Genomic DNA, 27,113 nt, shown 5'->3' on the forward strand with positions numbered 1-27,113 from the left:
TAAATAATGATATCCATCAAATCATTGCGGATTTAAAGACAAATGTTCGAATTATCTGAAATGTTACACACTTTTATTGTGATTTTACACTTATCCATCTCGCTCATGTTTCTAAATATGTATATATGAACCATGGTGAAGCTAAGAGGTGATGCGAGCATGATAAAATAATCTCATGAAAGTTGCTGATTTGATGAAATCTTTATTCATTTCAAATCTTAAAAGTATCAACAAAGGATGAAATAAAGCGAAAGAAATTACAGTGTTACAGAATGAGAGCAGTATGAGAGTTAAACCAGCAGCAGAGTCCCAGTGAGTCAGGTCAGGACTGGGAACACTGGTCTCTCCTCAGTGTCTCTGAGACTGGAGTCTGGGAGCCCTGGGTGGCCTCACAGGTCACAGAGCCCACCTTGCTCCACTGGTCTGCAGGGAGCCTCAGGGTGCTGCTCCAGCTGTAGCGGCCGTCCTTCTCCAGCACCCCGGGGCTCCTGCTCTCCTCCCAGCTGCTGCTGCTGCTGCTGCTGCTGCCGTCCACCTTCCAGGACAGACTCCAGTCTGAGGGGAAGCCCTTGTTGGCCAGACACATGAGCGTGGCCGTCCCCTGCTGCAGCTCCTCACTGGAGGGGGGCAGCACCGTCAGGGTGGGGACGACTCGACCCACTGCAGAGAGAGAGAGATTAATAAAGTTCATATGAGCTCAACTAAACTCCATCCTGTTGGCTGCAGCAGAGGAGCTTCTAGTTCTGTTGGTCTTCCTCAGATTGGATGAAACTGATCTGAAATGTTTCACTTCCCTCTCTGAGCTCAGTAACCATGGCAACAGACAGGCATCACTGCCGAACCATGACGACAGACAGGTTTCAGTACTAAAGATAAAAAGATAACACTGGCACGCTGTAAATCTAGTGCATACTTTATAATTAATAAAGTTAAAATTCAGAGGTTCATGGTGAAACACTTTTAGTGTTTTAACTCTCTGAAATATTTCTTGTCTCGAGCCAAAACCTCATAAATGACCAAATGTGTTTGTTCTCTTCATGTGAGCAGAAATCATCACTGAACAGTCAGGCTTCATTACTGAAACATTCAAATTCATTCTGTTAACAACTCAACTACTTTTTAAAACTTGCAAACAAATCAAATGATGGACTGACTTTAAAACAGTTTGTCTGGGAGAAACATGGTGTAATACACATGCACATTAAACACTGAACCAAATGTTATTGACAGAATTATTGAGTCAGAATATTTAAACTGAACCTTTTCAAAATATTTCTTCATACAGAGTAATGTTGAGTCGTTTTCTACTAAAAATTGATCAGAATGTTGAAAATGAAAGATAAAGTTTGAGAGGAGTGGATTTCAGTCTAGTTAATGACACTGTGAAGCCTCAAGAATTATTCTAAATATATCACATTTCAAATATCAGGTCAAGTATTGCTATAGGGTCTATAGCCATGAAGTTCACATAGAAAATATACAAAATCTGTGTTATTAAAGGAGTCAAATGTACTTACAGTTAACATTCAGTCTGGTTCCTCCACCAAAAGTCCACCACAGTGATACAAACTCATTGAGCCGCCGTACAAAAACCTCTGACTGTAGAGAGACACGGCTCTCTGACTTTGACACAAACAAACTCAACAAAATTAGTCTCTGATTGTAAAATATTATCAGCTGATATGAAAAGTGATGATAACACAGAGCCACAGATTTACACAATGTATGTTTTATTTGATATATGTTCATTTTTAATGAAACTTAATTTACTCTTCATTTCATTTAAACAAGACAGACGACATTGTGAAACACATTTTTCAAGAAACATGAAGCCAAACTCGAATAAAATTGACATTGAAAATATCCTAATCAATACTTTAAATGATTGATCCATTGATAAACAGCATGATGAGAGTAATCCAAGTTCCTGTTGGAGTCAGTCAGAGCATTTCCATAGAGAGCCACTTTGCATCAGCAGCACCATGCTCCAGTGCTCTGGGAGAGTTTATAGTCCTGAGAGTTGAACACTGGATGACTGACAGCTGTCCTTCATGACAACAGAAGACACAGAAATCCTCCTCATCAAAAACATGACTTTGATCTGCGTCCTCATCTGGACTCTCCTCTGCTGCTGCTTCACAGGTAAAGTCCAGAGAATCAAACTCTTCTCCTCTATGAACATCCGTCCCTCTGAAATGAAGCCGACAAAACCATGACGCTGCTTTATGTTTTTGTCTCTGTGTCCTCAGAGTCCAGAGGTCAGGTCACAGTGACTCAGCCTGGAGCAGTGAGCTCTGCTCTGGGAGGCTCCGTCACCATCAACTGTAGGACAAGTCAGAGGGTTTATGCTGGGAGCTATTTAGCCTGGTACCAACAGAGAGATGGAGAAACTCCTAAACTTCTCATTAAATATGCTAGCACTCGAGAATCAGGGATTCCAGGTCGTTTTACAGGCAGTGGATCAAACTCTGCCTTCACTCTGACCATCAGTGGAGTTCAGGCTGAAGATGCAGCAGTTTACTACTGTCAGAGTTATCATGAAATCAACAGTCAGTATGTGTTCACACAGTGAAAAACCGTCGTACAAAAACCTCCCTCAGTCAGACTGAACAGAAACTGAACTGACTGCTGCAGCTGGAAGCTCCTGCAGAGACTGATACACTTCACTGAGGACACACACACACACACACACACACACACACACACAGCACATCCATCCAGGTCACATTATAATTTCACGTTCATGTCTCATTTGCTAAATACTCCAGAGGGGCCAACCTGGGACAGCTAATGACAAAAGTCTTGATCATGACCTTTGACCTCAGCTTCATTCTGGATTGCAGCCATTTCAACTATATGCAATTAATCAAACCACTCAAGTGTAAATTACATCATCATTATGAATAAAACACACAAAATGAGGCTGATTTAAAATGGGCAGCATATAACATTTGGTGTTTAAGGTCCTCTGGAGTGGACAGATGTACTTTCAGTCAGAAAATGTACAAAAAATATGTTGTTACAATCTGAATACATTTAATTCTGACACCTGGTGTTTAGGATTCAACATTTATTCCAGATGTACTCGGTGCATCTCCTCTTGCCTCTGCTACGTTGACTTTAAGATGCCATATCTCTAAATTATGAACAGACAAAAATAATCAACTGCAACTGGGTTCAGGGCTTTAAGGGTCCACCACATGGAGGATGGGACATGTTACTCCAGCTTTAATGCTTCAGATTACCTTACAAATATTTGTCCACTGTAGTGCACACCATGCAGAAAAAGGGATAAATATTCATATAGATGGTCTACGTGTGTGTAGCATGAAGGGGCTACAGCTTACATTTCATGGTGCACCTTGGATTGCAACATGACAGATAAATGAACTTTATTACCTTGAATTAGTGCAGGAAAAACTCAAACTTCCTGCTGCTTTAACTGGAAACACAGATGGTAGTTTGCATTTTTTACAGTGTGATCACATCTTCTACTGCAGACAAAGATAATTCACAACCACATATGTATTAGAAACACATATTCCATTAAACACTTTCTGTGATATGCAGTTTAAATAACAACAATAACAACATACATCTACATGTAAATATGTAAATATGCAGGTCAGTATCATGATATGTTGAGGACATCTAGACTTCACTGACTCTATGTGTTTGCATATGTGTCCTGCCTCTCTGCTCCCAGCCTTTAAGAGGCCAGTGTTGATCAGTGGCTGTCCAGGACTTTCAGATCCACTGACACGCCGGCAGCACAATGATGATGTCACTGATTCTACTGCTGGCCACCCTGGGGCTCCTTGTTCAGGGTGAGACTGTCCTCTGAAAGCTTTGCTTCAGGATGCGACCAGGTTCACCACAGTGATGTTCTGCTGTGATGGAGAAACACTGAAACAAGCAGCATTGGCCTTCTTCCATCTATTCTCCATGTTAAAGAAATGATCCTCTTCTGTTTGGATGTTGATCATCTTTCTCCAAACTGGATTTGTCTCAATAACCCTTCTCCTTTTTTTTATGTTTTCCAGATTCATCAGGAGAAATCATCCTGACTCAGACTCCTGGAGCTCAGTCTGTTGCTCCAGGACAGACTGTCTCCATCAGATGTAAAGTCAGTTCAGGTGTTTCTAATGACTTGCAGTGGTATCTTCAGAAAGCCGGAGAAGCTCCTAAACTCCTGATTTATGATACTACCCATCGTCAGTCAGGAGTTTCAGATCGTTTTCATGCAACTGCACATCAGACTGACCATATTAAAAAAATATATTTTAATTTCTTTTAAGGAAGCATTTAAATATTTAACCTACCCTGAATTTGGTGTCAACTCATTCAACAGGTAAGCTAATATAGAAGATAATACATCAGTACTTTTCTTCTTCAGAATAGTTTTTGCGGAGTTTTGTGAGATTATTCTTAATATATATCCAAGAAAAATACACAGTGTGGAACTGCATCATTAAATCTACAGTATATCAAGCTTCATATATTCAGTTAAAGAGTTAAGTTGGATCCTGATATTTTCTTCATCATTGCTGCATGTCTCTTTAAGTTCAACATTTTAAAATTTAAACTCATTTCAAGTCTGCAAGAAAGAATTCGCATTTGTTGTTGTTTTTGTTTGTATAGAAACTTATTAGTGGTCTGTCTGTCATCTTTGTCTTTTATCCTTCTGCTTGAGATTTTACAAAAGCAAGTGAATTTGACCATTTATTTAAAAAACAATAGGAAAAGTTGTTTAAGATAGCCATAATGTCATACTGCATACGCTGATGACTGCGTACGCTGATGACATGCTATTCTATTTTCCCAATGATTTTTAAACTGTTTTCATTGTGATACATTCATTTCAGTCATGTACTTTTTCTTTATAAAGCCCAATATCACAAATCATAACTTAACCTCACCTGGCTTTACAATCTGGAGAGCATAAAACACCCTCTATACTATATTTCACAATTTCAGTCTAGAGAAATAATCTTTTATTTTGTCTTTCCCTCTTGACCAGCCAATTAATCCTACGATACATTTTTGGCCATTTCGGGGCTGCAGAAACATGTTGTGAACACATCATCATCTTCTAAGTAGATTATATGAACTTTTTGGCAAACAGTTGCTTTTCCAACTACACCACTTTCATTAGTTTGGAGAATTGTTTGTGTCTACCTCAAGGACGTAAGTATGATGTTCACTTTTTGTTTAGCTCTTTCTTTGATCTCCAACAGCTTCAAACAAACAGTGAGCTGAAACTTATTATCAAGCTCCATAAAGCATAGAGGAGCTGCAGAGCCAGCTGATGATTCTTGTGGGTTTCACGTTGTCACATTGTCATAACCACTTCAGAGGTAATTTCAACATGATCTCCACTCATCCTTTATTGCCCACCTTTTTCATACCACTACAAAGAGAAGACATGATCATGTTGTATTTCCAAATTATCTTAGACACATAAAAAAAACATGAAAAAAACAACAAATAAAAGATTCCCTTGATTTTATTCTCGCACCAATTTTAAACCTTTACATGTTAAGCAGAATAAGGGCTCTGTCTAAATAATGATATCCATCAAATCATTGCGGATTTAAAGACAAATGTTCGAATTATCTGAAATGTTACACACTTTTATTGTGACTTTGCACTTGTCCATCTGGCTCATGTTTCTAAATATGTATATATAAACCATGGTGAAGCTAAGAGGTGATGCAAGCATGATAAAATAATCTCATGAAAGTTGCTGATTGGATGAAATCTTTATTCATTTCAAATCTTAAAAGTATCAACAAAGGATGAAATGAAGCGAAAGAAATAGAGACAGTGTTGCAGACTGAGAGCAGTATGAGAGCAAAACCAGCAGCAGAGTCCCAGTGAGTCAGGTCAGGACTGGGAACACTGGTCTCTCCTCTGTGTCTCTGAGACTGGAGTCTGGGAGCCCTGGGTGGCCTCACAGGTCACAGAGCCCACCTTCCTCCACTGGTCTGCAGGGAGCCTCAGGGTGCTGCTCCAGCTGTAGCGGCCGTCCTTCTCCAGCACCCCGGGGCTCCTGCTCTCCTCCCAGCTGCTGCTGCTGCTGCTGCTGCTGCAGTCCACCTTCCAGGACAGACTCCAGTCTGAGGGGAAGCCCTTGTTGGCCAGACACATGAGCGTGGCCGTCCCCTGCTGCAGCTCCTCACTGGAGGGGGGCAGCACCGTCAGGGTGGGACGGACATCACCTAGGAGACACCAATCAGCTTAGAGGACAGGGACCACACAGCTGTCAATCAACCAGCAGACACTCGGACAGCTTCACTGTGTGAGAGTGGATTTAGTCCTTTAAGGAGTTTCTGTCAGATGGTTTTTCTGCTCCACCAGTCACTCACTCACACATTGTTTCACTGCCCTTTAAAAAGCCTCTCATGCATATCAGCACAGAGAGAATCATCAAACAGAATGAGCTGAAATATATCAAACTACACTGGAAATAAAAGAGATCAAACTTTCTCATCACAATCAGCCAAAACCTGAACTATATGTGACTTTAAAATATTTAGTGGACACATACACAAATACAGAAAATCAACCGACTGCAATCAAATGTTGGACAAGAGGAGCGTTTTGAACACTGCTATCATTGAGGTGAAAGATTATATCTCCTCTTGCAAAACATTTGTAAAACAGGTTCACAGTTTTATCTTTTCTACACTTCAGGCTGTTTAAATGTCACTTTGACAGAATGTGTAAAGAAATGTTCAGTAAAGCTGCTCTGAGTTAGCCTCCATGATAAAGGAGGAGGATTAAAACATGAATACTAAAAGTGTTGGAATTAAAACAAGATATATTTATCTGCCTCAAACATCCAAAACATCCAAAACATGACATTAAAAATGACTTCACAGTATATTATTTCATATTTGTACAGAAACTTACTTCCAACATTCAGTCTGGTTCCTCCACCAAAAGTCCACCACAGTGATACAAACTCATTGAGCCGCCGTACAAAAACCTCTGACTGTAGAGAGACACGGCTCTCTGACTTTGACACAAACAAACTCAACAAAATTAGTCTCTGATTGTAAAATATTATCAGCTGATATGAAAAGTGACGATAACACAGAGCCACAGATTTACACAATGTATGTTTTTATTTGATATATGTTCATTTTAAATGAAACTTAATTTACTCTTCATTTAATTTAAACAAGACAGACGACATTGTGAAACACATTTTTCAAGAAACATGAAGCCAAACTTGTATAAAATTGACATTGAAAATATCCTAATCAATACTTTAAGTGATTGATCCATTGATAAACAGCATGATGAGAGTAATCCAAGTCCCTGTTGGAGTCAGTCAGAGCATTTCCATAGAGAGCCACTTTGCATCAGCAGCACCATGCTCCAGTGCTCTGGGAGAGTTTATAGTCCTGAGAGTTGAACACTGGATGACTGACAGCTGTCCTTCATGACAACAGAAGACACAGAAATCCTCCTCATCAAAAACATGACTTTGATCTGCGTCCTCATCTGGACTCTCCTCTGCTGCTGCTTCACAGGTAAAGTCCAGAGAATCAAACTCCTCTCCTCTATGAACATCCGTCCCTCTGAAACGAAGCCGACAAAAACAATGACGCTGCTTTATGTTTTTGTCTCTGTGTCCTCAGAGTCCAGAGGTCAGGTCACAGTGACTCAGTCTGGAGCAGTGAGCTCTGCTCTGGGAGGCTCCGTCACCATCAACTGTAGGACCAGTCAGGATGTTTTTTATCATACTGACCACCCATACCACCATTTAGCCTGGTACCAACAGAGAGATGGAGAAACTCCTAAACCTCTCATTTACAGGGCTAGCACTCGAGCATCAGGGATTCCAGGTCGTTTTACAGGCAGTGGATCAAACTCTGCCTTCACTCTGACCATCAGTGGAGTTCAGGCTGAAGATGCAGCAGTTTACTACTGTCAGAGTCTTCATGCCATCAACAGTCAGTGGGTGTTCACACAGTGAAAAACCGTCGTACAAAAACCTCCCTCAGTCAGACTGAACAGAAACTGAACTGACTGCTGCAGCTGGAAACTACTGCAGAGACTGATACACTTCACTGAGGCCACACACACACACACACACACACACACACACACACACACACACATCCAGGTCACATTATAATTCCACGTTCATATCTCATTAGCTAAATACTCCAGAGGGGCCAACCTGGGACAGCTAATGACAAAAATCTTGGTCATGATCTTTGACCTCAGCTTCATTCTGGATTGCAGCCATTTCAACTATATGCAATTAATCAAACCACTCAAGTGTAAATTACATCATCATTATGGATAAAACACACAAAATGAGGCCGATTTAAAATGGGCAGCATATAACATTTGGTGTTTAAGGTCCTCTGGAGTGGACAGATGTACTTTCAGTCAGAAAATGTACAATAAATATGTTGTTACAATCTGAATACATTTAATTCTGACACCTGGTGTTTAGGATTCAACATTTATTCCAGATGTACTCGGTGCATCTCCTCTTGTCTCTGCTATTTAGACTTTAAGATGCCATATCTCTAAATCATGAACAGATACAAATAATGAACTGCAGCTGGGTTCAGGGCTTTAAGGGTCCACCACATGGAGGATCGGACATGTTTCTCCAGCTTTAATGCTTCAGATTACCTTACAAATATTTGTCCACTGTAGTGCACACCATGCAGAAAAAGGGATACATATTTGTATAGATGGTCTACGTGTGTGTAGCATGAAGGGGCTACAGCTTACATTTCATTGTGCACCTTGGATTGCAACATGACAGATAAATGAACTTTATTACCTTGAATTAGTGCAGGAAAAACTCAAACTTCCTGTTGCTTTAATTGGAAATTTGTATAACTTTAAACAAAGTCTTAGACTGGAAACACAGATGGTAGTTTGCATATTTTACAGTGTGATCACATCTTCTACTGCAGACACAGATACTTCACAACCACATATTGGTGTGATATAGGAGTCTCAGATGGTTTCAGTTGGAGTCAGTCTGGGACCGACTTCACTCTGACCATCACTGGAGTTCAGACTGAAGATGCAGGAGTTTACTACTGTCAGCAGGATTACAGCCGCCCGTTCACACAGTGACACAACGTCATACAACAACCTCCTTCAGCTAAAGAGGAACTGATCTGAATAAACAGCTGCAAAAAACTGGAAGACAATATATGACTATAATAGATGTTATAACATTATTTAATTCTAATATTTTACACTGACAAAAACCGCATTTAAAAAAATATTAAACATTATTTTAGGAAACATTTAAATATTTAACCTCCTCTGAGTTTGATGTCAACTCATTCAACAGGTAAGCTAATATAGAAGATAATACATCAGTACTTTCCCTCTTCAGAATAGTTTTTTCTGAGTTTTGTGAGATTATTCTTAATATATATCCAAGAAAAATACACAGTGTGGAACTGCATCATTAAATCTACAGTATATCAAGCTTCATATATTCAGTTAAAGAGTTAAGTTGGATCCTGATATTTTCTCATTGCTGCATGTCTCTTTAAGTTCAACATTTTAAAATTTAAACTCATTGCAAGTCTGCAAGAAAGAACTCACATTTGTTGTTGTTTTTGTTTGTATAGAAACTTATTAGTGGTCTGTCTGTCATCTTTGTCTTTTATCCTTCTGCCTGAGATTTTACAAAAGCAAGTGAATTTGAATATTTATTTGAAAAAAATAGATAAAGTTGTTTAAGATAGCCATAATGTCATATTGCGTACGCTGATGACATGCTATTCTATTTTCCCAATGATTTTTAAACTGTTTTCATTGTGATACATTCATTTCAGTCATGTATTTTTTCTTTAAAAAGCCCAACATCACAAATCATAACTTAACCTCAACTGGCTTTACAATCTGGAGAGCATAAAACACCCTCTATACTATATTTCACAATTTCAGTCTAGAGAAATAATGTTTTATTTTGTCTTTCCCTCTTGACCAGCCAATTAATCCTACGATACATTTTTGGCCATTTCGGGGCTGCAGAAACATGTTGTGAACACATCATCATCTTCTAAGTAGATTATATGAACTTTTTGGCAAACAGTTGCTTTTCCTACTACAACACTTTCATTAGTTTGGAGAATTGTTTGTGTCTACCTGAAGGACGTAAGAATAATGTTCACTTTTTGTTTAGCTCTTTCTTTGATCTCCAACAGCTTCAAACAGACAGTGAGCTGAAACTTATTATCAAGCTCCATAAAGCATAGAGGAGCTGCAGAGCCAGCTGATGATTCTTGTGGGTTTCACGTTGTCACATTGTCATAACCACTTCAGAGGTAATTTCAACATGATCTCCACTCATCCTTTATTGCCCACCTTTTTAATACCACTACAAAGAGAAGACATGATCATGTTGTATTTCCAAATTATCTCAGACACATAAAAAAAACATGAAAAAAACAACAAATAAAAGATTTCCTTGATTTTATTCTCGCACCAATTTTAAACCTTTACATGTTAAGCAGAATAAGGGCTCTGTCTAAATAATGATATTCATCAAATCATTGCTGATTTAAAGACAAATGTTTGAATTATCTGAAATGTTATACACTTTTATTGTGACTTTGCACTTATCCATCTTGCTCATGTTTCTAAATATGTATATATAAACCACGGTGAAGCTAAGAGGTGGTGCAAGCACGATAAAATAATCTCATGAAAGTTGCTGATTTGATGAAATCTTTATTCATTTCAGATCTTAAAAGTATCAACAAAGGATGAAATGAAGCGAAAGAAATTGCAGTGTTGCAGACACTGACTTTGACACAAACAAACTCAACAAAGTTAGTCTCTGATTGTAAAATATTATCAGCTGATATGAAAAGTGACGATAACACAGAGCCACAGATTTACACAATGTATGTTTTTATTTGATATATGTTCATTTTTAATGAAACTTAATTTTCTCTTCATTTCATTTAAACAAGACAGACGACATTGTGAAACACATTTTTCAAGAAACATGAAGCCAAACTCGAATAAAACTGATACTGAAAATATCCTAATCAATACTTTGAGTAATTGATCCATTGATAAACAGCATGATGAGAGTAATCCAAGTCCCTGTTGGAGTCAGTCAGAGCATTTCCATAGAGAGCCACTTTGCATCAGCAGCACCATGCTCCAGTGCTCTGGGAGAGTTTATAGTCCTGAGAGTTGAACACTGGATGACTGACAGCTGTCCTTCATGACAACAGAAGACACAGAAATCCTCCTCATCAAAAACATGACTTTGATCTGCGTCCTCATCTGGACTCTCCTCTGCTGCTGCTTCACAGGTAAAGTCCAGAGAATCAAACTCCTCTCCTCTATGAACATCCGTCCCTCTGAAATGAAACCGACAAAACTATGAAACTGCTTTATGTTTTTGTCTCTGTGTCCTCAGAGTCCAGAGGTCAGGTCACAGTGACTCAGCCTGGAGCAGTGAGCTCTGCTCTGGGAGGCTCCGTCACCATCAACTGTCGGACCAGTCGGGATGTTTATGCTTCTGGCAGCAACCACTATTTAGCCTGGTACCAACAGAGAGATGGAGAAACTCCTAAACTTCTCATTTACAGGGCTAGCACTCGAGCATCAGGGATTCCAGGTCGTTTTACAGGCAGTGGATCAAACTCTGACTTCACTCTGACCATCAGTGGAGTTCAGGCTGAAGATGCAGCAGTTTACTACTGTCAGAGTTATCATGTTATCAACAGTCAAGCTGTGTTCACACAGTGAAAAACCGTCGTACAAAAACCTCCCTCAGTCAGACTGAACAGAAACTGAACTGACTGCTGCAGCTGGAAGCTACTGCAGAGACTGATACACTTCACTGAGGACACACACACACACACACACTGTACATCCATCCAGGTCACATTATAATTCCACGTTCATGTCTCATTTGCTAAATACTCCAGAGGGGCCAACCTGGGACAGCTAATGACAAAAGTCTTGATCATGACCTTTGACCTCAGCTTCATTCTGGATTGCAGCCATTTCAACTATATGCAATTAATCAAACCACTCAAGTGTAAATTACATCATCATTATGAATAAAACACATGTAACCCTGGTTAGAATTACAACACTCAGAAATACCAGTTTCCCTGAATGTATCATAGTTTTCCTGTATTGTAGTTGTTTTTCGTCCGATAGTAGAATTTCCGAGCTTACCTGAACGCATCACCTGCAGGCCTCGGTGTGTGTGAGAAGGTGAGGGACAGAGAAAAGAGAAGAAAAAGAAAGGAGAAACCTCATGCAGCCGCAGAGCAAAGTGTCCCCGTTCGGCGGCCAAACATGATAATATTTCGTGGAAGTTGTGATAAAACTGTTGTTAGAAAGTGAGTGTGAAAAGAAACTTACCTGGTGGAAGTGAAACCGATCTCGGGAGCGACTCGGACGAGTGTTTCCACGGACTTTTCTGAACTATTTTGGTGAGTTAGCTGCACCGATAGCTCGTTAGCTCAATTAGCAGTATCATTCTGGTTTAGTACACAAAGAAAGAAAGCCAGTCAGAATAGTCAAATGTTTAATGGTACTGAGAAATGTTTTTTGTGATGCTGTGACGATATGTTGTTATTGTGTGTTACCGTGACGAACGTGTAGCAATTTACCGAGCTGTTAGCTCAGCTGCGGCCTGTTAACGAGGCCGAGCACGGCTCCACAGCCGTCGCCGTAGCTCAGGTGCTAAAATGATGCAGCATTTAATGTATTTCATATTTCCTGTAGTGAGTTGCTTATATTTCCTTTAATGAAGCTGTATTGTGTAATGTGCACTGAAAAAAAGTAAACAGACAGTCATTTAAGCTGATGAATAATTACGCTGCATGTTATGCAGGCTGGTTTTTTTGAGGGACGAGTTCTTCTGTTCAACTGTGATCCACACCACCGCCGTTGCCGCGTGGAGGCTCTTGGTTCAACTGCAACCTGTATCACCGCCATGCTGCATGGAGACTCTTGGTTCATCGGGACCAGTGTGGTAGGACAGGACTCAGTCCTGAGGAGTAACACATTTTATTTGCACTTTCTTTTCTGAGATCTCAGTATTTTTGATTTTTTCCTATTTTTGACTTTTTTCCTATTTTTTTTACATCTTTTTGCAAAAAACAAACTGACAAAGGAACTTAAAGAACTGTTTTCTCCTTGGAGGACCCTGAAAGACAATAAATAAACTGAAACAAACAGTGAATAACAGGGAATAAAAAGGACAATTCAACCCATTAAAGGGGAAAGAGACATTTTATTTTATCTTTATTATTTTCTATACCGGTACTTACCTGGTCAGCTAATTTTATTTCATTCTGTGAATTTAATTTATGTGAAAGCGAACTGCATTTCATTTAATGTGTGCAAGGCTGAACAATTTAAGTTGAGAAAACAAAACTAATTCTTGAACATAAACATTCATACCATATTTTGTGTTGTGTGTTATGTGGGTTGGAGATCAATTGCTCTCATGCTTCAGTGCTACTGCCAGTCTCCTTATCCGAACCTAGTTGATCAGACAGAACCCGAGAAGACTAAGAAGAAGGTTACACACACAAAATGAGGCAGATTTAAAATGGGCAGCATATAACATTTGGTGTTTAAGGTCCTCTGGAGTGGACAGATGTACTTTCAGTCAGAAAATGTGCAAAAAATATGTTGTTACAATCTGAATACATTTAATTCTGACACCTGGTGTTTAGGATTCAACATTTATTACAGATGTACTCGGTGCATCTCCTCTTGTCTCTGCTACGTTGACTTTAAGATGCCATTAGTGAAAATAAAACACATAGCAAGTCCTACACACTGGGACTGCTGCACCCTGTCTTTAAACAGTATTTTTAAAGCATTTCTAATCAAATCTGAAATACAGACAATTTGCATTTTAGTCACACGTTTAATGTTCAACAAACCTCAACACACTACGTTTTTAATGGGCTTGTGTTCATAGAAAAGCTCATCACTTGTAATGTATGTTAAAATGACACTGCTGATAATGATACGATGATGATATAATATGCTGAGAATATCCTTCAAAAAATTCTCTTCAGGCTTTATAGTTTATAGGATTCATTTGACTTTCTGGACACTTGTAAAACCATGTGAGTGTTTCAACCAATGGGACACTTCATACATGAGACACATACAGTTTATCTGTCAAACACACAGCATGACAACAAGTGATTTGATGAATTAGTCTTTATTGTGTTGAAATAATCTGAATGACAACAAGCAACAAAACTTTGTGAATGAAACATTTGATTAGAAAGTGAGTGAGGGAACTAAAAAGGTAGAAGAAAGAAAAAAGACAGAGAGAGAGAGACAGTGTTGCAGACTGAGAGCAGTATGAGAGTAAAACCAGCAGCAGAGTCCCAGTGAGTCAGGTCAGGACTGGGAACACTGGTCTCTCCTCAGTGTCTCTGAGACTGGAGTCTGGGAGCCCTGGGTGGCCTCACAGGTCACAGAGCCCACCTTCCTCCACTGGTCTGCAGGGAGCCTCAGGGTGCTGCTCCAGCTGTAGCGGCCGTCCTTCTCCAGCACCCCGGGGCTCCTGCTCTCCTCCCAGCTGCTGCTGCTGCTGCTGCTGCTGCCGTCCACCTTCCAGGACAGACTCCAGTCTGAGGGGAAGCCCTTGTTGGCCAGACACATGAGCGTGGCCGTCCCCTGCTGCAGCTCCTCACTGGAGGGGGGCAGCACCGTCAGGGTGGGATGGACATCACCTAGGAGACACCAATCAGCTTAGAGGACAGGGACCACACAGCTGTCAATCAACCAGCAGACACTCGGACAGCTTCACTGTGTGAGAGTTGATTTAGTCCTTTAAGGAGTTTCTGTCAGATGGTTTTTCTGCTCCACCAGTCACTCACTCACACATTGTTTCACTTCCCTTTAAGAAGCCTCTCATGCATATCAGCACAGAGAGAATCATCAAACAGAATAAGCTGAAATATATCAAACTACACTGGAAATAAAAGAGATCAAACTTTCTCATCACAATCAGCCAAAACCTGAACTATATGTGACTTTAAAATATTAATAGACACATACACAAATCCAGAAAATCAACCGACTGCAATCAAATGTTGGACAAGAGGAGCGTTTTGAACACTGCTATCATTGAGGTGAAAAATGATATCTCCTCTTGCAAAACATTTGTAAAACGGGTTTACAGTTTTTTTCTTTTCTACACTTCAGGCTGTTTAAATGTCACTTTGACAGGAATGTGTAAAGAAATGTTTAGTAAAGCTGCTCTGAGTTAGCCTCCATGATAAAGGAGGAGGATTAAAACATGAATACTAAAAGTGTTGGAATTAAAACAAGATATATTTATCTGCCTCAAACACCCGAAACATGACATTAAAAATGACTTCACAGTATATTATTTAATATTTGTGCAGAAACTTACTTCCAACATTCAGTCTGGTTCCTCCACCAAAAGTCCACCACAGTGATACAAACTCATTGAGCCGCCGTACAAAAACCTCTGACTGTAGAGAGACACGGCTCTCTGACTTTGACACACTGAACTAAACCTACAAGCCCTCAAGATGCAACTTTACTATTAAAGTTGGAAATAATGATTTATCTACTGTCTTAATATTTTATATCTACTGGAATAAGTTTTTTAATTCACATTTCTGAAGCAAACTTTGTCTGTTACTGACAAATATTTTTGCAAAAATTAAACATTAATATGAAAAACTGACTATTTTCCTTGTAATATGAAGAAAAAAGAAAAAATTGCTCCTGAAACAACAAAAACAATAAAACATTTGACTTACTTCCAACATCCAGTCTGGTTCCTCCACCGAACGTGTACCACAGTGATACAAACTCATTGAGCCGCCGTACAAAAACCTCTGACTGTAGAGAGACACGGCTCTCTGACTTTGACACAAACAAACTCAACAAAATTAGTCTCTGATTGTAAAATATTATCAGCTGATATGAAAAGTGACGATTACACAGAGCCACAGATTTACACAATGTATGTTTTTATTTGATATATGTTCATTTTTAATGAAACTTAATTTACTCTTCATTTAATTTAAACAAGACAGACGACATTGTGAAAGACATTTTTCAACAAACATGAAGCCAAACTCGTATAAAATTGACATTGAAAATATCCTAATCAATACTTTAAGTGATTGATCCATTGATAAACAGCATGATGAGAGTAATCCAAGTCCCTGTTGGAGTCAGTCAGAGCATTTCCATAGAGAGCCACTTTGCATCAGCGGCACCATGCTCCAGTGCTCTGGGAGAGTTTATAGTCCTGAGAGTTGAACACTGGATGACTGACAGCTGTCCTTCATGACAACAGAAGACACAGAAATCCTCCTCATCAAAAACATGACTTTGATCTGCGTCCTCATCTGGACTCTCCTCTGCTGCTGCTTCACAGGTAAAGTCCAGAGAATCAAACTCCTCTCCTCTATGAACATCCGTCCCTCTGAAATGAAGCCGACAAAACCATGACGCTGCTTTATGTTTCTGTCTCTGTGTCCTCAGAGTCCAGAGGTCAGGTCACAGTGACTCAGCCTGGAGCAGTGAGCTCTGCTCTGGGAGGCTCCGTCACCATCAACTGTAGGACCAGTCAGGATGTTTATAATAATAACTATTTAGCCTGGTACCAACAGAGAGATGGAGAAACTCCTAAACTTCTCATTTACTGGGCTAGCACTCGAGAATCAGGGATTCCAGGTCGTTTTACAGGCAGTGGATCAAACTCTGCCTTCACTCTGACCATCAGTGGAGTTCAGGCTGAAGATGCAGCAGTTTACTACTGTCAGAGTTATCATGAAATCAACAGTCAGTATGTGTTCACACAGTGAAAAACCGTCGTACAAAAACCTCCCTCAGTCAGACTGAACAGAAACTGAACTGACTGCTGCAGCTGGAAGCTACTGCAGAGACTGATACACTTCACTGAGGACACACACACACACACACACACACACACACACACACACACACACACACACACACACACACACAATAGCCATTTCACATTCATATAAATACAGCCAAGAGTTGTTGGAAAAGCATTAGATCATAAAAATAGGTCTCTAACAGTCACAAAAACAACACATTTCATCATGACTTTCATTGTAGACACAGTTTCTGACCTGTCTGGAAACTCATTTAGTGAGAAAATTGTGCTTAACTCTTCAAACTCTTTTCGACTGAAACATTGATGTCGAGAATGTTCCGATCCAAACTTTTAATGATAAATTCAGTTGTTTACAGCAAATTAATGGTTACACCTAAAACTTAGAAGAATTAAAAGTCAAACATTTTAATATTTCTAATATTTTAAAGCATCATAAACCTGATTTGAAGTAACACATTGACAACATCAGATCATGTAAAGCTTGAAATACACTTCTGCAGCACAGCAGGTGACTGAAAGTTATTTGTAACCTACACAACATTTGAATGACAGTAGTGTTTATTATTGTCAAATGAAAATGACACAAAGCAGCTGTGATAACTTTCTCTGACATTTACTTTATTAAACAAATCAGTTAAAAGTGGAGCTGAAGAGAGAGAGAGAGTTTTATCCATCAACAATTTCTCTTATTGATCTACCTGCTTCAGGATACCACAGCTAAACACTGTCAGGCTGCACTGACACAACTATCAGATCCCACCTGCATTACATATTCTCATCATTTTTCATGTTTATCTAACATTACAAAATGCTCAAAAGAACTGTGAGGATATAAATGATCTACTGTTTTAAATGAAGACATCGACACATGACAGGAGTTATTTTTGTAATAATATGTGTGAAGATCACTGAGTTGATCAGTTGGTCTTTATTATTTTAACATTCAGAGAATATCAGCTTTACTGCAAGCTACACAAATAACACTTTCAAACTGTGATGAATCTGGAGAGAGAGAAGGAGATATCACTTTATGCAGATGACAGTCTGATATTTATTTCTGATGCTGCATTATTATTTTATTTAGATTTTTTTAAGTTAGAAATTAAAAGTAATTTCCAGGAACAAATTGATCTTCTTAAAGACAAGATGATAGTAATAACAGGTAACTTTTTGATTCACCACAAAAAAAATGTATTGTTACCAAAATGAATGAGAACAGATTAAACTGAAAAGACGGCCCGATAAAGTCAACAGTCTTACAACCATTAAAAAGTAATCAGGGAAAAATGTATTTGGTTCTGATGTGACTGTGTGCATTAATCTGACAAATGTTCCTCATATATCATATGTGTGGAAAAAGAAGGTCAAAGACATGTCACATTTATAATAAAGGTAATGAAATCTTTATTGATGTAAAATGTTGAAACAGAAGCAAGAACACATTAATGTTGAAACATGTTGAGAGAAAGAGAGAACAGAGAGAGAGCTGAGAGCAGTATGAGAGTAAAACCAGCAGCAGAGTCCCAGTGAGTCAGGTCAGGACTGGGAACACTGGTCTCTCCTCAGTGTCTCTGAGACTGGAGTCTGGGAGCCCTGGGTGGCCTCACAGGTCACAGAGCCCACCTTCCTCCACTGGTCTGCAGGGAGCCTCAGGGTGCTGCTCCAGCTGTAGCGGCCGTCCTTCTCCAGCACCCCGGGGCTCCTGCTCTCCTCCCAGCTGCTGCTGCTGCTGCTGCTGCTGCTGCTGCTGCTGCTGCCGTCCACCTTCCAGGACAGACTCCAGTCTGAGGGGAAGCCCTTGTTGGCCAGACACATGAGCGTGGCCGTCCCCTGCTGCAGCTCCTCACTGGAGGGGGGCAGCACCGTCAGGGTGGGATGGACATCACCTAGGAGACACCAATCAGCTTAGAGGACAGGGACCACACAGCTGTCAATCAACCAGCAGACACTCGGACAGCTTCACTGTGTGAGAGTTGATTTAGTCCTTTAAGGAGTTTCTGTCAGATGGTTTTTCTGCTCCACCAGTCACTCACTCACACATTGTTTCACTTCCCTTTACGAAGCCTCTCATGCATATCAGCACAGAGAGACTCATCAAACAGAATGAGCTGAAATATATCAAACTACACTGGAAATAAAAGAGATCAAACTTTCTCATCACAATCAGCCAAAACCTGAACTATATGTGACTTTAAAATATTTAGTGGACACATACACAAATACAGAAAATCAACCGACTGCAATCAAATGTTGGACAAGAGGAGCGTTTTGAACACTGCTATCATTGACGTGAAAAATGACATCTCCTCTTGCAAAACATTTGTTAAACAGGTTTACAGTTTTATCTTTTCTACACTTCAGGCTGTTTAAATGTCACTTTGACAGGAATGTGTAAAGAAATGTTTAGTAAAGCTGCTCTGGGTTAGCCTCCATGATAAAGGAGGAGGATTAAAACATGAATACTAAAAGTGTTGGAATTAAAACAAGATATATTTATCTGCCTCAAACATCCAAAACATGACATTAAAATGACTTCACAGTATATTATTAAAAATTTGTGCAGAAACTTACTTCCAACATTCAGTCTGGTTCCTCCACCAAAAGTCAACCACAGTGATACAAACTCATTGAGCCGCCGTACAAAAACCTCTGACTGTAGAGAGACACGGCTCTCTGACTTTGACACAAACAAACTCAACAAAATTAGTCTCTGATTGTAAAATATTATCAGCTGATATGAAAAGTGACGATAACACAGAGCCACAGATTTACACAATGTATGTTTTTATTTGATATATGTTCATTTTTAATGAAACTTAATTTACTCTTCATTTCATTTAAACAAGACAGACGACATTGTGAAACACATTTTTCAACAAACATGAAGCCAAACTCGTATAAAATTGACATTGAAAATATCCTAATCAATACTTTAAGTGATTGATCCATTGATAAACAGCATGATGAGAGTAATCCAAGTCCCTGTTGGAGTCAGTCAGAGCATTTCCATAGAGAGCCACTTTGCATCAGCAGCACCATGCTCCAGTGCTCTGGGAGAGTTTATAGTCCTGAGAGTTGAACACTGGATGACTGACAGCTGTCCTTCATGACAACAGAAGACACAGAAATCCTCCTCATCAAAAACATGACTTTGATCTGCGTCCTCATCTGGACTCTCCTCTGCTGCTGCTTCACAGGTAAAGTCCAGAGAATCAAACTCTTCTCCTCTATGAACATCCGTCCCTCTGAAATGAAGCCGACAAAACCATGACGCCGCTTTATGTTTTTGTCTCTGTGTCCTCAGAGTCCAGAGGTCAGGTCACAGTGACTCAGCCTGGAGCAGTGAGCTCTGCTCTGGGAGGCTCCGTCACCATCAACTGTCGGACCAGTCAGAACGTTTATGTTTGGAACAGCTACCACCTTTTATCCTGGTACCAACAGAGAGATGGAGAAACTCCTAAACTCCTCATTTACAGGGCTAGCACTCGAGCATCAGGGATTCCAGGTCGTTTTACAGGCAGTGGATCAAACTCTGACTTCACTCTGACCATCAGTGGAGTTCAGGCTGAAGATGCAGCAGTTTACTACTGTCTGAGTCGACATAGCATCAACAGTCAGCTTCTGTTCACACAGTGAAAAACCGTCGTACAAAAACCTCCCTCAGTCAGACTGAACAGAAACTGAACTGACTGCTGCAGCTGGAAGCTACTGCAGAGACTGATACACTTCACTGAGGACACACACACACACACACACACACACTCACACTATTATAGATAGATAGATAGATAGATAGATAGATAGATAGATGACTTTATTAATCCCCAAGGGGAAATTAGGTTACCATAGCAGCTGTTACATTCAAGTACAAATACAGTCAAAATACAAGGGCAATATAGAAAGAAGAAGAAGCAATGAAGTACTATATACAATAAAATGCTTAGGTAGATATAGAGTCAAATAAAATACTGAGGTATTGAGGAGTAAAGTGGAATACAAGGTGCAAGAGAATAAGGTGCAGTTTTATTTACAGTAATAATAATTTTACTACAGTAATAATAATTTAAGATTATTTGTGTGTTTTGAAGTGGGTGTTGTAAAGTCTGATGGTACCAGGTAGGAATGATTTCCTGTGCTGTTCCTTTTAGCAGCAGGGTTGAATGAGTCAGTTGCTGAAGCTCCTCTTATGCTTGTCCAGAGTTTTGTGTTGGAGTGAGAGGCATTGTCCATGATAGCCAGCAGTTTTGTCAGCATCCTGTCCTCCACCACCTCCTCCAGGGTGACAAGCTTAGAGCCAACAACAGACCGTGCCTTCTTTAAGAGTTCGTTCAGTCTGTTGGCATTCTTCGTCTTGATGCCCGCACCCCAGGACACCACAGCGAAGAAGATGGTGCTCGCAACAACAGACTGATCAAATATCTGGAGCATCCGGTTGCAGACATTAAAGGACCTGAGCCTCCTCAGGAAGTAAAGCCAGCTCAGGCCCTTTTTGTAGACTGCCTCCGTGTTTGTAGACCACTCCAGTTTATTGTCCAGCACCACACCCAGATATATGTATGAGATTAGGATGGAGATGGTGAACCTGATATTTGAGCAGTAGTGCAGGAAATGGTTTGGCAACAGCAACAACACGATATGATGTGGACAGCTACAGTTCAAACTTCAGCTCAGTCCAAATTAAGAGCACAGGAGATAAGATATTTTATATGGCACTGAATCCTAACGCAAGTCAGTAATTAAGATGGTCCTGACCTCTTTGAATTTGAATTTGTTTCTCTGTATACCACCCATCTGTAAGTTTATTCTTGGATGTATCACACAAACTCATGGGGAGGGTCCAGGTTGACATAACTGAAGCATTTCCATAGAGAGCCACTTTGCATCAGCAGCACCATGCTCCAGTGCTCTGGGAGAGTTTATAGTCCTGAGAGTTGAACACTGGATGACTGACAGCTGTCCTTCATGACAACAGAAGACACATAAATCCTCCTCATCAAAAACATGACTTTGATCTGCGTCCTCATCTGGACTCTCCTCTGCTGCTGCTTCACAGGTAAAGTCCAGAGAATCAAACTCCTCTCCTCTATGAACATCCGTCCCTCTGAAATGAAGCCGACAAAACCATGACGCTGCTTTATGTTTTTGTCTCTGTGTCCTCAGAGTCCAGAGGTCAGGTCACAGTGACTCAGCCTGGAGCAGTGAGCTCTGCTCTGGGAGGCTCCGTCACCATCAACTGTAGGACCAGTCGGGATGTTTATACTTGGAGCAGCAACCATGAGTTAGCCTGGTACCAACAGAGAGATGGAGAAACTCCTAAACTTCTCATTTACGCTGCTAGCACTCGAGAATCAGGGATTCCAGGTCGTTTTACAGGCAGTGGATCAAACTCTGCCTTCACTCTGACCATCAGTGGAGTTCAGGCTGAAGATGCAGCAGTTTACTACTGTCAGAGTTATCATGATATCAACAGTCAAGCTGTGTTCACACAGTGAAAAACCATCGTACAAAAACCTCCCTCAGTCAGACTGAACAGAAACTGAACTGACTGCTGCAGCTGGAAACTACTGCAGAGACTGATACACTTCACTGAGGACACACACACACACACATACACACATACACATATACACATACACACACACACCCACACACACACACACACACACACACACACACACACACATCCAGGTCACATTATAATTCCACGTTCATGTCTCATTTGCTAAATACTCCAGAGGGGCCAACCTGGGACAGCTAATGACAAAAGTCTTGGTCATGATCTTTGACCTCAGCTTCATTCTGGATTGCAGCCATTTCAACTATATGCAATTAATCAAACCACTCAAGTGTAAATTACATCATCATTATGAATAAAACACACAAAATGAGGCTGATTTAAAATGGGCAGCATATAACATTTGGTGTTTAAGGTCCTCTGGAGTGGACAGATGTACTTTCAGTCAGAAAATGTACAAAAAATATGTTACAATCTGAATACATTTAATTCTGACACCTGGAGTTTAGGATTCAACATTTATTCCAGATGTACTCGGTGCATCTCCTCTTGTCTCTGCTATTTAGACTTTAAGATGCCATATCTCTAAATCATGAACAGATACAAATAATGAACTGCAACTGGGTTCAGGGCTTTAAGGGTCCACCACATGGAGGATCGGACATGTTTCTCCAGCTTTAATGCTTCAGATTACCTTACAAATATTTGTCCACTGTAGTGCACACCATGCAGAAAAAGGGATAAATATTTGTATAGATGGTCTACGTGTGTGTAGCATGAAGGGGCTACAGCTTACATTTCATTGTGCACCTTGTATTGCAACATGACAGATAAATGAACTTTATTACCTTGAATTAGTGCAGGAAAAACTCAAACTTCCTGTTGCTTTAATTGGAAATTTGTATAACTTTAAACAAAGTCTTAGACTGGAAACACAGATGGTAGTTTGCATATTTTACAGTGTGATCACATCTTCTACTACAGACACAGATACTTCACAACCACATATTGGTGTGATATAGGAGTCTCAGATGGTTTCAGTAGGAGTCAGTCTGGGACCGACTTCACTCTGACCATCACTGGAGTTCATACTGAAGATGCAGGAGTTTACTACTGTCAGCAGGATTACAGCCGCCTGTTCACACAGTGACACAATGTCATACAACAACCTCCTTCAGCTAAAGAGGAACTGATCTGAATAAACAGCTGCAGAAAACTAAAAGACAATATATGACTATAATAGATGTTATAACATTATTTACTTCTAATATTTTACACTGACAATAAAAACCGCATTTAAAAAAATATTAAACATTATTTTAGGAAACATTTAAATATTTAACCTCCTCTGAGTTTGATGTCAACTCATTCAACAGGTAAGCTAATATAGAAGATAATACATCAGTACTTTCCTTCTTCAGAATAGTTTTTTCTGAGTTTTGTGAGATTATTCTTAATATATATCCAAGAAAAATACACAGTGTGGAACTGCATCATTAAATCTACAGTATATCAAGCTTTATATATTCAGTTAAAGAGTTAAGTTGGATCCTGATATTTTCTTCATAATTGCTGCATGTCTCTTTAAGTTCAACATTTTAAAATTTAAACTCATTTCAAGTCTGCAAGAAAGAACTCACATTTGTTGTTGTTTTTGTTTGTTGTGTTGTATAGAAACTTATTAGTGGTCTGTCTGTCATCTTTGTCTTTTATCCTTCTGCCTGAGATTTTACAAAAGCAAGTGAATTTGAACATTTATTTAAAAAACAATGGAAAAAGTTGTTTAAGATAGCCATAATGTCATACTACGTACGCTGATGACATGCTATTCTATTTTCCCAATGATTTTTAAACTGTTTTCATTGTGATACATTCATTTCAGTCATGTAATTTTTCTTTATAAAGCCCAATATCACAAATCATAACTTAACCTCACCTGGCTTTACAATCTGGAGAGCATAAAACACCCTCTATACTATATTTCACAATTTCAGTCTAGAGAAATAATGTTTTATTTTGTCTTTCCCTCTTGACCAGCCAATTCATCCTACGATACATTTTTGGCCACTTTGGGGCTGCAGAAACATGTTGTAAACACATCATCAGCTTCTAAATAGATTATATGAACTTTTTGGCAAACAGCTGCTTTTCCAACTACAACACTTTCATTAGTTTGGAGAAATGTTTGCGTCTACCTCAAGGAGGTAAGTATAATGTTCACTTTTTGTTTAGCTCTTTCTTTGATCTCCAACAGCTTCAAAGAAACAGTGAGCTGAAACTCACTATGAAGCTCCATAAAGCATAGAGGAGCTGCAGAGCCAGCTGATGATTCTTGTAGGATTCACGTCACATTGTCATAACCACTTCAGAGGTAATTTCAACTTGATCTCCACTCATCCTTTATTGCCCACCTCTACCACTACAAAGAGAAAACATGATCATGTTGTATTTCCAAATTATCTTAGACACATAAAAAACATGAAAAAAACAACAAATAAAAGATTCCCTTGATTTTATTCTTGCACCAATTTTAAACCTTTACATGTTAAGCAGAATAAGGGCTTTGTCTAAATAATGATGTCCATCAAATCATTGCTGATTTAAAGACAAATGTTCGAATTGTCTGAAATGTTACACACTTTTATTGTGATTTTGCACTTATCCATCTCGCTCATGTTTCTAAATATGTATATATTAACCATGGTGAAGCTAAGAGGTGATGCAAGCATGATAAAATAATCTCATGAAAGTTGCTGATTTGATGAAATCTTTATTCATTTCAAATCTTAAAAGTATCAACAAAGGATGAAATGAAGCAAAAGAAATAGAGACAGTGTTGCAGACTGAGAGCAGTATGAGAGTAAAACCAGCAGCAGAGTCCCAGTGAGTCAGGTCAGGACTGGGAACACTGGTCTCTCCTCAGTGTCTCTGAGACTGGAGTCTGGGAGCCCTGGGTGGCCTCACAGGTCACAGAGCCCACCTTCCTCCACTGGTCTGCAGGGAGCCTCAGGGTGCTGCTCCAGCTGTAGCGGCCGTCCTTCTCCAGCACCCCGGGGCTCCTGCTCTCCTCCCAGCTGCTGCTGCTGCTGCTGCTGCTGCCGTCCACCTTCCAGGACAGACTCCAGTCTGAGGGGAAGCCCTTGTTGGCCAGACACATGAGCGTGGCCGTCCCCTGCTGCAGCTCCTCACCGGAGGGGGGCAGCACCGTCAGGGTGGGATGGACATCACCTAGGAGACACCAATCAGTTTAGAGGACAGGGACCACACAGCTGTCAATCAACCAGCAGACACTCGGACACCTTCACTGTGTGAGAGTTGATTTAGTCCTTTAAGGAGTTTCTGTCAGATGGTTTTTCTGCTCCACCAGTCACTCACTCACACATTGTTTCACTTCCCTTCAAGAAGCCTCTCATGCATATCAGCACAGAGAGAATCATCAAACAGAATGAGCTGAAATATATCAAACTACACTGGAAATAAAAGAGATCAAACTTTCTCATCACAATCAGCCAAAACCTGAACTATATGTGACTTTAAAATATTTAGTGGACACATACACAAATACAGAAAATCAACCGACTGCAATCAAATGTTGGACAAGAGGAGCGTTTTGAACACTGCTATCATTGAGGTGAAAAATTATACCTCGTCTTGCAAAACATTTGTAAAACAGGTTTACAGTTTAATCTTTTCTACACTTCAGGCTGTTTAAATATCACTTTGACAGGAATGTGTAAAGAAATGTTTAGTAAAGCTGCTCTGAGTTAGCCTCCATGATAAAGGAGGAGAATTAAAACATGTATACTAAAAGTGTTGGAATTAAAACAAGATATATTTATCTACCTCAAACATCCAAAACATGACATTAAAAATGACTTCACAGTATATTATCTAATATTTGTACAGAAACTTACTTCCAACATTCAGTCTGGTTCCTCCACCAAAAGTCCACCACAGTGATACAAACTCATTGAGCCGCCGTACAAAAACCTCTGACTGTAGAGAGACACGGCTCTCTGACTTTGACACACTGAACTAAACCTACAAGCCCTCAAGATGCAACTTTACTATTAAAGTTGAAAATAAAGATGTAACTACTGTCTTAATATTTTATATTGATTGCAATAAGTTTTTGAATTCATATTTCTGAAGCAAACTTTGTCTCTTACTGACAAATATTTGTGCAAAAATTAAACATTAACATGAAAAAATGACTATTTTCCTTGTAATATGAAGAAAAAAAGAAAAAAATCGCTCCTGAAACAACAAAAACAATAAAACATTTGACTTACTTCCAACATTCAGTCTGGTTCCTCCACCGAACGTGTACCACAGTGATACAAACTCATTGAGCCGCCGTACAAAAACCTCTGACTGTAGAGAGACACGGCTCTCTGACTTTGACACAAACAAACTCAACAAAATTTGTCTCTGATTGTAAAATATTATCAGCTGATATGAAAAGTGATGATAACACAGAGCCACAGATTTACACAATGTATGTTTTTATTGGATATATGTTCATTTTTAATGAAACTTCATTTACTCTTCATTTAATTTAATCAAGACAGACGACATTGTGAAATACAAATTTTTCAAGGCACATGAAGCCAAACTTGTATAAAATTGACATTGAAAATATCCTAATCAATACTTTAAGTGATTGATCCATTGATAAACAGC

General features: G+C 39.6%; 1 long non-coding RNA gene and 4 gene segments (V, D, J or C); 1 reads left to right on the top strand and 4 right to left on the bottom strand.

The window, feature by feature from the left end:
* Nucleotides 1–312: 312 nt before the first annotated feature.
* On the bottom strand, nt 313–12,027 carry LOC140994110 (Ig kappa-b4 chain C region-like). The segment is given in 4 exon segments: nt 313–660; nt 1,518–1,623; nt 6,100–6,221; nt 11,994–12,027. Coding segments are annotated over 4 exon segments (600 nt in total).
* A 97-nt stretch (nt 12,028–12,124) lies between these two features.
* LOC140993839 (uncharacterized) lies at nt 12,125–13,444 on the top strand. Its single transcript, XR_012178686.1, has 2 exons — nt 12,125–12,464; nt 12,869–13,444. It is a non-coding gene; the product is annotated as an uncharacterized lncRNA (long non-coding RNA).
* Nucleotides 13,445–14,199: 755 nt separating this feature from the next.
* Nucleotides 14,200–17,681, bottom strand: LOC140994111 (Ig kappa-b4 chain C region-like). The segment is given in 3 exon segments: nt 14,200–14,738; nt 15,801–15,906; nt 17,676–17,681. Coding segments are annotated over 3 exon segments (447 nt in total).
* Nucleotides 17,682–18,295: 614 nt separating this feature from the next.
* LOC140993944 (Ig kappa-b4 chain C region-like) lies at nt 18,296–18,811 on the bottom strand. The segment is given in 1 exon segment: nt 18,296–18,811. A coding segment is annotated over 1 exon segment (279 nt).
* A 6,373-nt stretch (nt 18,812–25,184) lies between these two features.
* Nucleotides 25,185–26,751, bottom strand: LOC140993940 (Ig kappa-b4 chain C region-like). The segment is given in 2 exon segments: nt 25,185–25,658; nt 26,723–26,751. A coding segment is annotated over 1 exon segment (264 nt).
* Nucleotides 26,752–27,113: the final 362 nt, after the last annotated feature.

Source organism: Pagrus major, chromosome 3, assembly GCF_040436345.1.
Source record: "Pagrus major chromosome 3, Pma_NU_1.0".
Taxonomy (NCBI): Eukaryota; Metazoa; Chordata; class Actinopteri; order Spariformes; family Sparidae; genus Pagrus; species Pagrus major.